Source organism: Dromiciops gliroides, chromosome 2, assembly GCF_019393635.1.
Source record: "Dromiciops gliroides isolate mDroGli1 chromosome 2, mDroGli1.pri, whole genome shotgun sequence".
NCBI classification, from domain to species: domain Eukaryota; kingdom Metazoa; phylum Chordata; class Mammalia; order Microbiotheria; family Microbiotheriidae; genus Dromiciops; species Dromiciops gliroides.
This window is the reverse complement of record NC_057862.1, coordinates 140,739,881-140,752,037: the sequence shown is the minus strand read 5'-3', so window position 1 is coordinate 140,752,037 and position 12,157 is coordinate 140,739,881. Positions and strand designations below refer to the sequence as shown.

Here is a 12,157-nt window from a genome sequence, read left to right as displayed (position 1 = left end):
TAGGCTCAACCAGTCCCATCCTCTCAATTTACAAAGGAAGAGAGGAATGCCCATAAAGACAAAGTGATTTGTCCAAGGTCACCAACCCTGAAGTAGGAAGTCCTAAGTCATAGGATCATGTAAGACTTGGGATTCAGATCCAGGTTCTCTGACTATAAAGTCTATATTCTTGACCCAATACTATAGCTATACTTTGGTGAAGTTTTCAAGACAATCAAAGTTGGGTTTTGGCCCTTCCATTTTCCAACTGAGTGGCAAATATATTTCTCACATAGGCTAATGCTTGAAACTTTTCATTAATAACTTCATTTTAATATGATGTAGGAGATATATCAATAGAATGCAAGCTCCCTTGAGGAAGGGCCCATTTACTTTTTTACTTTGTATCTCCAGGGCATTTAATAAATATCTGTTGATTGCTTGATTGGCCAATTTTACTATAGAGAGTGTAGCATAGGGGATAGTGACTCTGACCCCTAATCAGGAAGATCTGGCGTCAAGTCTTGACTCTAACCCATACTGATTGTGTGACACTTCACACCTCTCATTCAGAGGTACTTCTCTAGGACCATCAGTTGAAAAGTAGATGTCTCTATACACTGCCATAGGTAGTTTCATCTCACTGGGAGTTCCTTTTACAAATAACATCACAGGTTTGTAAAAACTAAATAAATAATATAGCAGTGCCTTATACAACTGAAGGTCCTTAATAATGTTTATTGAATTCTATGGACTGAGGTCTAATATTTTCTAACTATGATCTGTTTAAACATACTTCCTTAGGCAAGGTTTCTGAGCTGTCAGCTATTAGAAAGCAATTTTGTGAAGAATAAAAGGAGAACACAAAAAATGGGGAAAGTAGTTATTTCTATGAAGGAAAAAATCTATAGTGAAGTCAAAACTTTGTTGTGACAAGAAACCATAAAAAGAAATGGGCAAAATTCCAGTAATAATACCTGAATTTCTAAAGGTAAATGCTTTGAAGAACAAGATGATTTCAAAAGTTCATTCCAGTTCTTACTCTGTGGTTTTGTGACTAATGCAGAGGGAGAGGTCCTTTTAACCAGTTCAAATAGGGTTATAACTAATTTTTGCTGATAGTTTAAAAATGCTATTTTGAACACTTCTAATCAGAGCATGGAGAAATGACAGAGGAGACCTACATTGCATCTATACGCTAAAAACAATTCCCAGAGGTACATACAGTACATAATCTATGAAGAATCTTTCCACTTCTATGTACAAAAGTTTTTCTCTGCCTGTGCAAATCATTTCATAGGCTTGCATCATCCTGGTCCTGACATACAAGGAAGAAAACTGAGCTGAAAAGGGGTATGTGAAAATAACCAGGATGGTGAGGGGTCTGGAAACCATGTATACAAAGAAGAGTTAAAGGAACTTGGGAAATATAATTTGAGAGAAAGAGAAAATTAAGGGGAAATAAATGGATGTCTTAAAATACATAGAACTAACATATAGAAGTGAGAGTGGATTATCTGGTGCTTCTCCACAAAACAGAATTAGAACCAATATGTGAAGTAACAGAAAAGCAGGCTTTATATCAAGCACTTTCTAACATCTGGAACTGTCCAACAATAAACTCAACTGCCCCATAAAGTTGTGAGTCCCACATGATAGTGTTCAAGTTGAGAACGAAGGCCCATCTGTCAGGGATGCTAGAGAAGGGGCTCCATAAATTGAGTGGGAGCTCGGCATAGATCACCTCTAAGTATCCTTGGCACACCAAGGGTCTTTTACTCTGATCCTGTGATCTATCAATATAGACATCTTAACAACAATTATAATTTTGAAAAGATCAAAGCCTCAAGCAAAACTTGATTTCTGTTTCTTCAGAGACTTTGGCCAGCTGGCTGTTGAGCTGTTGGACCAGTCCTATAAACATGAGTGAACAGATTGCCATGAAACTCCTGAACATATGAGCTAAAAACTGGAGCAACTCCACCTGCCTGAAATTGGCTGTGGCAGCCAAACATAGAGACTTCATCGCCCACACCTGTAGCCAAATGCTGTTAACAGATATGTGGATGGGACGGCTCCGGATGAGGAAAAACCCGGGTCTTAGGTATTTTCATACTGTAGCGGTTGGAAGGCTTGCCTCTGGTACTCATTAACCAGCTATCTCCAGGTAGGGGTGTGCTGCAGCTCACTGTACAGACTCTACAAAGCCAGTTGTTTTTTCAATGTGAGCAGTTACTCCTTGGAAATCTGCAGATGCTATAAAATCTGGGTTGATTTATTGTTCTGTTGTCTTGACTTAGAAAGTGATAGAGAAAATGATAATGCAGATTAAATTTAAAAGTATGTCAAGGGGGCAGCTAGGTGCACAGTGGATAGAGCACAGCCCTGGATCAGGAGTACCTGAGTTCAATCCGGCCTCAGGCACTTAACACTTACTAGTTTGTTTGACCCTGGGCAAGTCACTTAACCCCAATTGCCTCACTAAAAAATTTTTTAAAGTATGTCAAGGGCACAACCAACCCTCTCCCGAGCTGGTGTTAAAACATTTACCAGCATACCCTGAGCTCCAGGTCACATGTAGTGTTCTTGTGTTCGTGACTTGCTGCTATATAGCTCACTAGTTGCATGATTTGAGTAAATCACTTCTCTTCTCTGAAACCTCAGTTTCCTTTTCTGTGAAAGGAAGGAACTGGAAAAGGACAGTTCTAAATTATACTATATGTCTCTTGTTAATATTTTAATTTAGTAGATACTACAAAGAGAACTTTTAAGAGATCTGAGCATGCACCATCATAGAAGCAATATGGTCACAATTAAAAAGTATATTGACTCTGGAGTCCAAGGCAGGAATTGAAATCCCACCTCTGTCACCTTAGTGTCTGTGTGACCTTGGGAGAGTTGATTGGTTTCCTTATCTGTAATATAGAGCAATTGCACTAGATGGTTTTAGAGGTCTCTTCTAGCTATAAACAAACATATTTATCCAATGTAATTCTTCATGTAAAGCATTGATTTTATAAATAACTTTGAAATGAAAAATTGAATCCAAGGCACATGTAACTATAATTCTATTATATTGATATTACTTCTGCTCCACAGAATGCTTCTGTGTATAATGTATGTATATGACATGTAGATATGTGGAATTTCTCTTATTATTCAAAAGACAAAAAAATTTAAACCAAAAGTATCAAATTTCCCTTTGATTCTTATAAGAATTGGTACATTCAATACAATAGGTTTAATTATAATTTAAAATAGGCTTTTCTTGTATTTGTTAATTCTAGCTTAGAGATCAGGAATATAAAAAGCCAGTTTCTAATTTTAAGAACAAAACTGAATTCAAAGAACTGGCTTGAAATGAGTGCTGAAAGAAGGGAAAGGATGAAGTCTCCAATCATAGAGGCCACATTGAGAAGCATGTCAATGAGATTGGTTCTCAAGGAGCATGACAACCTAATTGTCTTCTAGTCTGTGGACTAATTAAAATCCTTCCCTGGTGAACAACATTAAATCAGTCATTTTAAGTTGAGTAAATGGACCACTACTCATACGCACCCATTCTACCTTGTAATTCATCTCCTGTAAAACATCCCTGACCATCTTACTAAGGAATGTTAATTTTTAGAGCTATATTTGGGATACTAAACAATTTTGCTATTTAATTGATATCTTTGGTTTGCAGTTGTGCTAAAAAAAAAGTAGTACTATTTGCCATTTATTAATAAATTAAATTTCTATTTCAAAATTATTAACTTTAAATAATTTTGTCAAATATCCCAAATCTAGACACATGAAACTGGGGGCCACATGCATATGATATATGGTTTCAGAGGTTGATTGTGATTTTTGAAATGTGTATTAAAAGACTATCTCTCAGAATAAATTGTCATTTTAAGAACAAGACAACATATGGAAGAATTCAGGGAGTTTACATAGATATACCTTTCTCATGTTATATAGGTCATAATGGGGATTCTTTTCCCCCCTACAATTTTGTTCTTGGAATTTCGCACCTATGATGACTTTTCATATCAAACATCAAAGGAAAATGAAGATGGCAAAGAAAAAGAAGAGGAGAATATGGTCAGTGAGTGATATGACAGTAACAATATCCATTTTCTGTATTACATATATATGTATATGTGTGTATGTATATATGTGTCTATATATTTATATGTGTATATATATGTACATGTGTATGTATATATGTATGTGTGTGTATATATGAGACTATAATACTGTACTCTGATTTTTACTTTTTTTCTTGGTGCTTATTGCTGTGGGCCTGCAAACGTGTGATTTTGGAGGCATTTTAAAATTTCATTTAAAAATAGTTTTATAGATAGAAAGTTCAAATAGTGTTAAAACTTCAGAGTATTGATTTAATTACTTTGATAAGGAATCATACTATGTCTGCTGTTCATGAAATCAAATCTTGTGAAGTGGTAGGTAGCTTCCCTCTTGACAATATGATTACATTCATTATACTTTGCCCATTTTCTGTGTTTTTTAGGATGCAAATGCTGATGCTAGCTCAAGAAAAGGGGATGAGGAGAATGGAAACAAAAAGCAAAGGAGTATTCCCATTGGAACCAAAATTTGTGAATTCTATAATGCCCCTATTGTCAAATTCTGGTTTTACACAGTAAGGGAAATTTATTTCAATTTAATTCAACATTTATTAAGTGCCTGTGTCATTTCATAAGCTTTGAGTAATGATTAGCCAGATGTATTACAATCAAGAAAACTGATTTTAAGACAATGTGTCAAATATCAGGGTATTAGAAATTTAATTAATTAAGCTGAAGTATAAAATTGAGCATTCAATATATTTGATTAAAGTGGAATCCAGATTTTTTATTGTTGCAAGAACTTGGCATAATTGCAATCAAATACTGCATTATCCACAGTAAAAGAATATGTGATATACATAACCACTGGCCTAGAATCATAGTTCTGAGTTTTCATGGACTGAGTTCAACCTTGAGTGTCTTTTTTTTTTGCAGGGCAATGAGGGTTAAGTGACTTGCCCAGGGTCACACAGCTAGTAAATGTCAAGTGTCTGAGGCTGGATTTAAACTCAGATCCTCCTGAATCCAGGGTCAGTGCTTTATCCACTGCGCCTCCTAGATGGCCCCCTTGAGTGGCTTCTTAATAACCATACTCTTGGGGCAGCTAGGTGGTGTAGTGGATAAAGCAGCAGAGGGGATGCCACCCCTCTCTGTATGATAACAGATGGCCTTTGACTCTAGGTGTTCTGAAGAGCTATAACTAGGACGGGACAATCAATCTTTTGCTCTGGGTCCCAAATTTAAAGGGTGCTGACAGCATTTTAAATTCTCCAGTAGTGTAGAAATAAAAGAACTAGTATCTTGTAGTGGGCCCTGAACCCCCCAAAAGAATAACAATTTATAATAGGAAGCTACTAGATACCAGGCTGGGGGGAACACTTCCCCTGTCCAGCAGATATCTCACCCTCTGTCACCCCAGTGGTAGCCTCTCTAGCAATGTCCTTGTGAAGCTTTGCTGGGGTCTCTGTCTCCCCTCTGCTACTTGGTGTGCTGAGCCCCCTCAACTGAGGATATGTTTTGTGCCATCTGCTGCAGGTATGATTAGGATGTTTATAATGAGAACAAAAATTCCTGGTTATGGCTCTGGTGTCTAGAACAAGCAGTGGAGTACCCTAATTTTCTCACTTCCAAGTCATAATCATACAAGAATGCAAAGAGGGAAAATCAGAGAATGGGACTCTTCAAATGATGGGGACAGCAGCCATTAGTAAATTGCTGGGAAATTTATAGTTAGTCCTAGAAACTTTATAGTCACTTGCTATATCTTCATGACCCTCTTCAGTCCCCATCTCCTTTTCCATGCAAAATGATAGGATGAATGGATATATCTTACAGATTTTCTTTTCTTTCTCTCTCTAATTTTTTTAAAGATATCTTATCTGGCCTACCTACTGCTATTTAATTATATTATTTTGGTGAGGATGGAAAGATGGCCCTCTCTACAAGAATGGATTGTTATCTCCTATATTGTGACTCTCGCTTTAGAGAAAATAAGAGAGGTAATTATACTAGATTGCTGCCCTAGTCACGCTAGCAAGGGTCCTTAAATTCACAGTGAGTTTTTCTTTGTTTGTTGTTGTTTTTTCATTCCAAAGAACCAAAACATTTAACACACCATTGTATCCAAAATCTACCTGTGAGGTAAAGACTTTTCTAAAGAAGATCTATAATCTTGAAGTATATTTTATTAATTTATTTTATTTTAAGATTTATGACCCACCTATTTCCAAGAGCATCTGAGTTTGCAAATTAAAAATTCAATGCAAAATAATATATTTAGGAATAAATCAACAGAGTGTATCTAAAGCAAGTGTTCTTAAACTGGAGTCCACAGACTCCTTGGATTTCAGGGAGTCTGTTAGGAAGAGAAAAATAACAATTTTATTGTCATTAAGTCTCTATCTGAAATTTAGCATTTCCCTCAATTATGAATTTTTAAAACATTATTCTGATTGCCACAAGGGTTCATAGCACAAAAAAGACTAAACACCCCCTGGAAAGGAAACAGAAACTATCAGGCACCTAAAATAAGACATACAATTGGTCTGTTTCTTGGGCAACTAAAGGGACACATTTTACCCACAGTTTTCCTTTTCTGAGAATAAAAATTGGCCAAATTCAACCATACAGACAAAATTTTTCCTGAAATGAACCTCAACAAAAATTGTATAAATTCCTTGTATAAAGGACACAACTTAAAAAATGCAAACAAAACCTTTGTGTTCATTTAATGCCTCATAGTTTATCAATTTCTTTCATATCCATTATCTTATATGATCAATACCAAGTAAGGTAGGTAGCACAATTTTACTGTATACATTTTACACCTGAGAAAACTGAGGCTCAGGCAGATTGTGTGACCAAACCCTCGGGCTGTGTCAGGGCCCTGTGACATCTATGAATAGCATCCTTTCTCTCCTCTTTGTCCCCACCTCTACTCCTGTCCACATGTTCTCTTATCTTCTTACACTGGATCTACTTCCATCTGAAGGACAGAGGTTCATGGGTTGAGTCTCAGCTACATAGAGAATTAGCCTTAAATGAGAAGCAGAAGGGAGTGCACTATAGTAGAAAAGTCCTAGCCTTGGAGTCAGAAGTTCTGGTTTCAAATGCTATTTACTAGCTGAGAGATCTTGACAATCATTTGGCCACTTTAAGCCTCAATTTCCCCATCTGTAAAATAAGAGGGATGATCTCTAGGATTATGGGATCATGGATTTAGAGCAGTATGAACCTCAGAGGTCATCTAGTCTAGTCCCATTATTTTTACATATGAGCAACCTGAGGCTCAGAAGTGAAGTAACAGATCTGCCCAAAGTCATGGTGGTAACATTCTATGAGTCTAGAAAGCATTTTCTGATTGTAATAGTTATACAAAAGTGAAACTTGGTAAGGAAGGAAAGATTATGGGAGAATAGGATTGTAGATCTAGAGGTAGAAGGGACCTCAGGAATTTTGTGCACTTTCTTTCCCTGGAAAACTTTATATACACATACATACATATATCTATATATACATATATACAAATATATATCCATCCATCCATGTATATATATGTGTGTGTGTGTGTGTGTGTGTGTGTGTGTGTGTGTGTGTGTGTGTGTGTATATATATATGATGGATACACACACGTATATTCATCAGACTGCTATAATAGAATGTAAGCTCCTTGAGGTCAGGGACTGTTTTCTCTTGTCTTTGTATCCCCAGCACCTAGCATAGTATTTGGCACAGAATAGGTGCTTAATAAATGCTTAATTATTGAGTGATTGCGAAGGTGCATCTATTAGACTGCTGGAGGTTCTTCCGGGCTTAGACTTAAATGAAAGGGAAAAAATTGAGGCCCTCTAATATACTTTTTTGGGATCATTCCTATTGTTCATTTTGATTTGGATTCAGCTATTATGTCTTTGGCTTTCTGCTTTCAGATACTGATGTCAGAACCAGGCAAACTCAGTCAGAAAGTGAAAGTCTGGCTTCAGGAATACTGGAATATCACTGACCTTGTGGCCATCTCAGTGTTCATGATTGGGGCAGTTCTTCGCCTTCAGAATCAGCCATACATGGGCTATGGCAGAGTAATATATTGTGTGGATATCATTTTCTGGTACATCAGAGTCCTGGATATCTTTGGTGTGAACAAGTACCTGGGCCCCTATGTTATGATGATTGGAAAAATGGTTAGTACCTGTAATCTTTGACTGACCAAATCAATTTTGTCAGTGTATTATGACTTGGTGACTAGATTAGGGAATTCAGTTTTATAGATTTTGACTTTTGGCTTATATTATTTTCTTACTATAAACTCTTTTTTTCTTCTGTTGCATGCCCAGAATCCAATTAAATCCAATCAACACATAGCCATTTAGTAGCTATTATGTATGAAATATTTTACTAAATCTCATAGGGAACACAAAGAAAAGTAAGACAAAGTCCTTGGCCTCAAGAATCCTACCATTTGCTTGGAAAGAATGAAAAGTTAAAAAATAATAAGATATTTAAATAATAGTTCAAGACAGTGATAGAAGTCACCAAGCAATATGTGACCAATATACAGTATTCTTCACTTTACTGAATGAATAAACATTTCAGGAAAGTTGACTAAAAAAAGGAATTTAAAGTAAATCCTCCTTACCAATTACTTCCATTTAAAAACTATAAATCCATTTTTATAAGGAAAGAAATCCCTCAATAGAGCTGAAAACTTTTGTCAAGTGGGGAGATTGAGACTGTAGCCATCCCCATTACATGACAAAGTGGTATAGTGGAAGGAATGGAAGTCATGGGCTCAGGAGATTTGGATTCATATCCTGGACCTAACATTTACTAGTGGTGTTACAACGGGCAGATATCTTAAACTCTCTGAGACTCAGTTTGGGGCTAATACTACCTACTTTACAGGGTCATTGCTAGAAAAGTGGTTTCAAAACCTTAAAGTACTGTGTTAATATGAAATTATTATTGTAGCACAATTCTAATCTCGCTTTTGTTGTAGACTTCAAGGAAGCATTTATTGTTTCTGGATGGCAGTATGATACAGTAGGAGTTTTCTCAACTATAAAATGATGGGGTTAGACTAGATGACCTCAAAAGTTTCTTCCAGTCTTGTTTCTATAATCTCTTGCTACACTTTCTAAACTCTGGCATTTTCCCTCAGCCATTAGTTTCCCAACATACATATCTTTACCTCCATATGATTGATATCTATGATGCCTGGAGATTCCTGTATTCTGTAGTCACAGGTCCCAAAGCTTTGCTTCTCTCCTTTTCTTTGTGGATAGTTTTTGATTTATAGTAGAACTGGGAGGCAATGCTACACTTCACCATTAGGTGCCACCATTGCATGATAAAAAGCCTAAAAACTGAGGCCATAGATTATGTAAAATGATTATTAGTGATCCATGTGATTATTTTGGTAATCAGAATATAAAATTATGATCATTGCAAGGTGACCGATTATTTTTTCACACCTTTATTATTCTTACCAAAAATTTGTTGTTGCCAAGTCCCACTGAGGACCTTTACAACATATCTTATATCAAGTCCCCTTCCCTTCACTCACATAGCCACCACCTTGATTCAAGTCTTTTTTACCTCTTGCCTAGAACATTGGAACAGCCTCCTAATTGAAATTCCAGCTTCCATCCTCTCCTTTCTCTATTTCAGTTTCCACTCAGCTGCCAAAACAATATTCTTAAAACAAAAGTTTACCTATATCATTCCCCTATTCAAGAACTTCCAGCCATTCCTTACTGCCTCAAGGATAAAGCACAAATTCTTGAGCTTGCTATTTAAAATCCTACACAACCTGCCTTTAACTACTTTTCCAAATTTATTACACAATCTTACAATTCATGCAGACTATATTCTGACCAAATCAGCCTATTTGCTTTTCCCCAGACTCAGAAAGGCACCCCTTGCCTCCACGTCTTTGCACACACTGTATCCTACCCCTGAAATATACTCCCAACTCAGTTCTACCTCTTAGACTCCTGAACTTCTTTCCAGACTTGACTCATGTGCCCCATCCTATAGGAAGCCTTTCCTTATCCCCATAATGGTTTATGGTGTCTCCCCCATAAAATTATCAAATCTATTGTGAGACCACCCTGTGGTTCAAGTTCACTTCAGGTTAGAGCATGAAATACTAAAAGAAAGCTAACCACATACATTCTCTATGATTGAGTTGAAGGGGAAAAAAAAAAAAAAAAAAAAAGCTTTAGCCATCAAAGTGACTCCAGAAGGAAGAAAACCAAAACACCAAGTTTCCTAGTGACTCTTCCAACTTTATATGGAACAAACTACTCTGGACAAGAGGAGGTGTCCTAGACTTACTCATATTTGATTAGACCTGTACATTCGTGAGCTGTCCCCAAACTAGGAACCCCTATAGCACTCTAACATTCACCTGAATATTTTGAGATTGACCATCACATACCAATCTACATTCTTATTTCCCTTTTCTTATATATCCTCAGTTATCCACTCATGCTACTCCTGATTTTACCTTCCATGCTCCCATTTTGTCTGTTAACCTTTCCCTTGAGTAGCTATTTTTGATCAAAGAGAAACTGAGGTGGGGCAGCTAGGTGGTGCAGTGGATAAAGCACCGGCCCCGGATTCAGGAGTACCTGAGTTCAAATTCGGCCTCAGACACTTACTAGCTGTGTGACCCTGGGCAAGTCACTTAACCCTCATTTCCCTGAAAAAAAAATAATAATAACAAAGAGAGACTGAGGGCAGGGGATAAAGTAGAAAAGTAAGTTTCTGGAACCTAAGAGGTTTGAGGACAGGAGAATGCAGCAGAATAAGGAAATAAAGAGCATAATGAGAGCAGTGGCTAAAAAGAGAAGAGACCACCACCACCATAATGTTACCATTGAATAACCTGTAGCTGATGTTACATTACATGGTGTGGGGTTGAGTGAGAATAGATTACATGTGGCTCCTGTCTTTGACTCAAAATATTAACACCTATTTTATCCATACAGATGATTGATATGCTCTATTTTGTGGTCATCATGCTGGTTGTCCTGATGAGCTTTGGAGTAGCCCGACAAGCCATTTTACACCCAGATGAGGAACCTTCTTGGAGACTAGCCCGTAACATCTTCTACATGCCCTATTGGATGATCTATGGAGAGGTGTTTGCAGACCAGATAGACCGTAAGAGTAGAATTCATAGTAAGATTCTGTTTTCTGTTTCAGAGGCAGATGATCATATCCAAATTAACAGAAATGTCCTTGTTAATTTGGAAATCATATATTTTCCCACTGCATTGCAGGGGTTTTTGTTATTTTAGGGGGAGGAAAGTATTGGTTTCAAGACATTCAATTTCTGAATACCATTCTTTTTCCTCCTCTCTAAAAGCTTTCATTATAATTCCAAACCCCAGATCTAGGCCTTGGGAATAATTCCATTGGTTCACAGAGGTCTTAATATTCCTCATCCTATTTGTGTCAATTCAATTTTCTTTCAACTTCACAGCTATGGTTTCTCCTACAGAGAAATGGATAACTAAGATCTATTATCCTATCTGTTTCTAATATTAATTCCCATTTCCTTCTATTAGCATCCCCCTAATATCATGATGTGGAAAGTAACTATTCCAGATATCAGTGAATTTAAAATTTTCCTATTAACTATGTCATGGGAGCAATACCACATGGTTAAATCACCTCTTGTCATCATCTGTGACTTGACTCAATTTCATTCTTTTTACCTTTTAAAATGTGATTTCAGGAATATGTTTAGAAGCATACAGGGATAGTTAGGTGTGTACCTTAGTAACTTGGTAAGCCAGAAAATAGAAATCAACTGTTGTTTCATAAAAATATTTGATTAGGCTGACATATACCTCCTAGTTCCCTTACTATAGGTGGTATTCAATGGTACTTTTTTTTTTTAATACAGTAATGCTTTTCTAAAAGGGGGAAACAGGTCAGTTTAGTGTTTCATAATTTCCAAAAATTGCAATGACTTTGGTTTTATACTGTCTGCATAATTATTATATCAAAAATTGATGTATCGTGTATTTATGTGTTTCTGTTGAAAAATAGTTAACTTTCATTTTGAAGTGATCATCTGCCAAAGGTACTGTGCA

General features: G+C 36.6%; 1 protein-coding gene across 1 annotated transcript in view; it reads left to right on the top strand.

Moving 5' to 3' along the window:
• The window catches only part of TRPM1 (transient receptor potential cation channel subfamily M member 1), a 104,258-nt gene that overhangs the window by 65,751 nt on the left and 26,350 nt on the right, over positions 1–12,157 (top strand). The window contains 7 exon segments of the mRNA XM_043982734.1: positions 1,855–1,906; positions 1,908–2,096; positions 3,943–4,065; positions 4,496–4,627; positions 5,924–6,052; positions 7,982–8,233; positions 11,045–11,219. Coding sequence (XP_043838669.1) covers positions 1,855–1,906; positions 1,908–2,096; positions 3,943–4,065; positions 4,496–4,627; positions 5,924–6,052; positions 7,982–8,233; positions 11,045–11,219 — 1,052 coding nt within the window.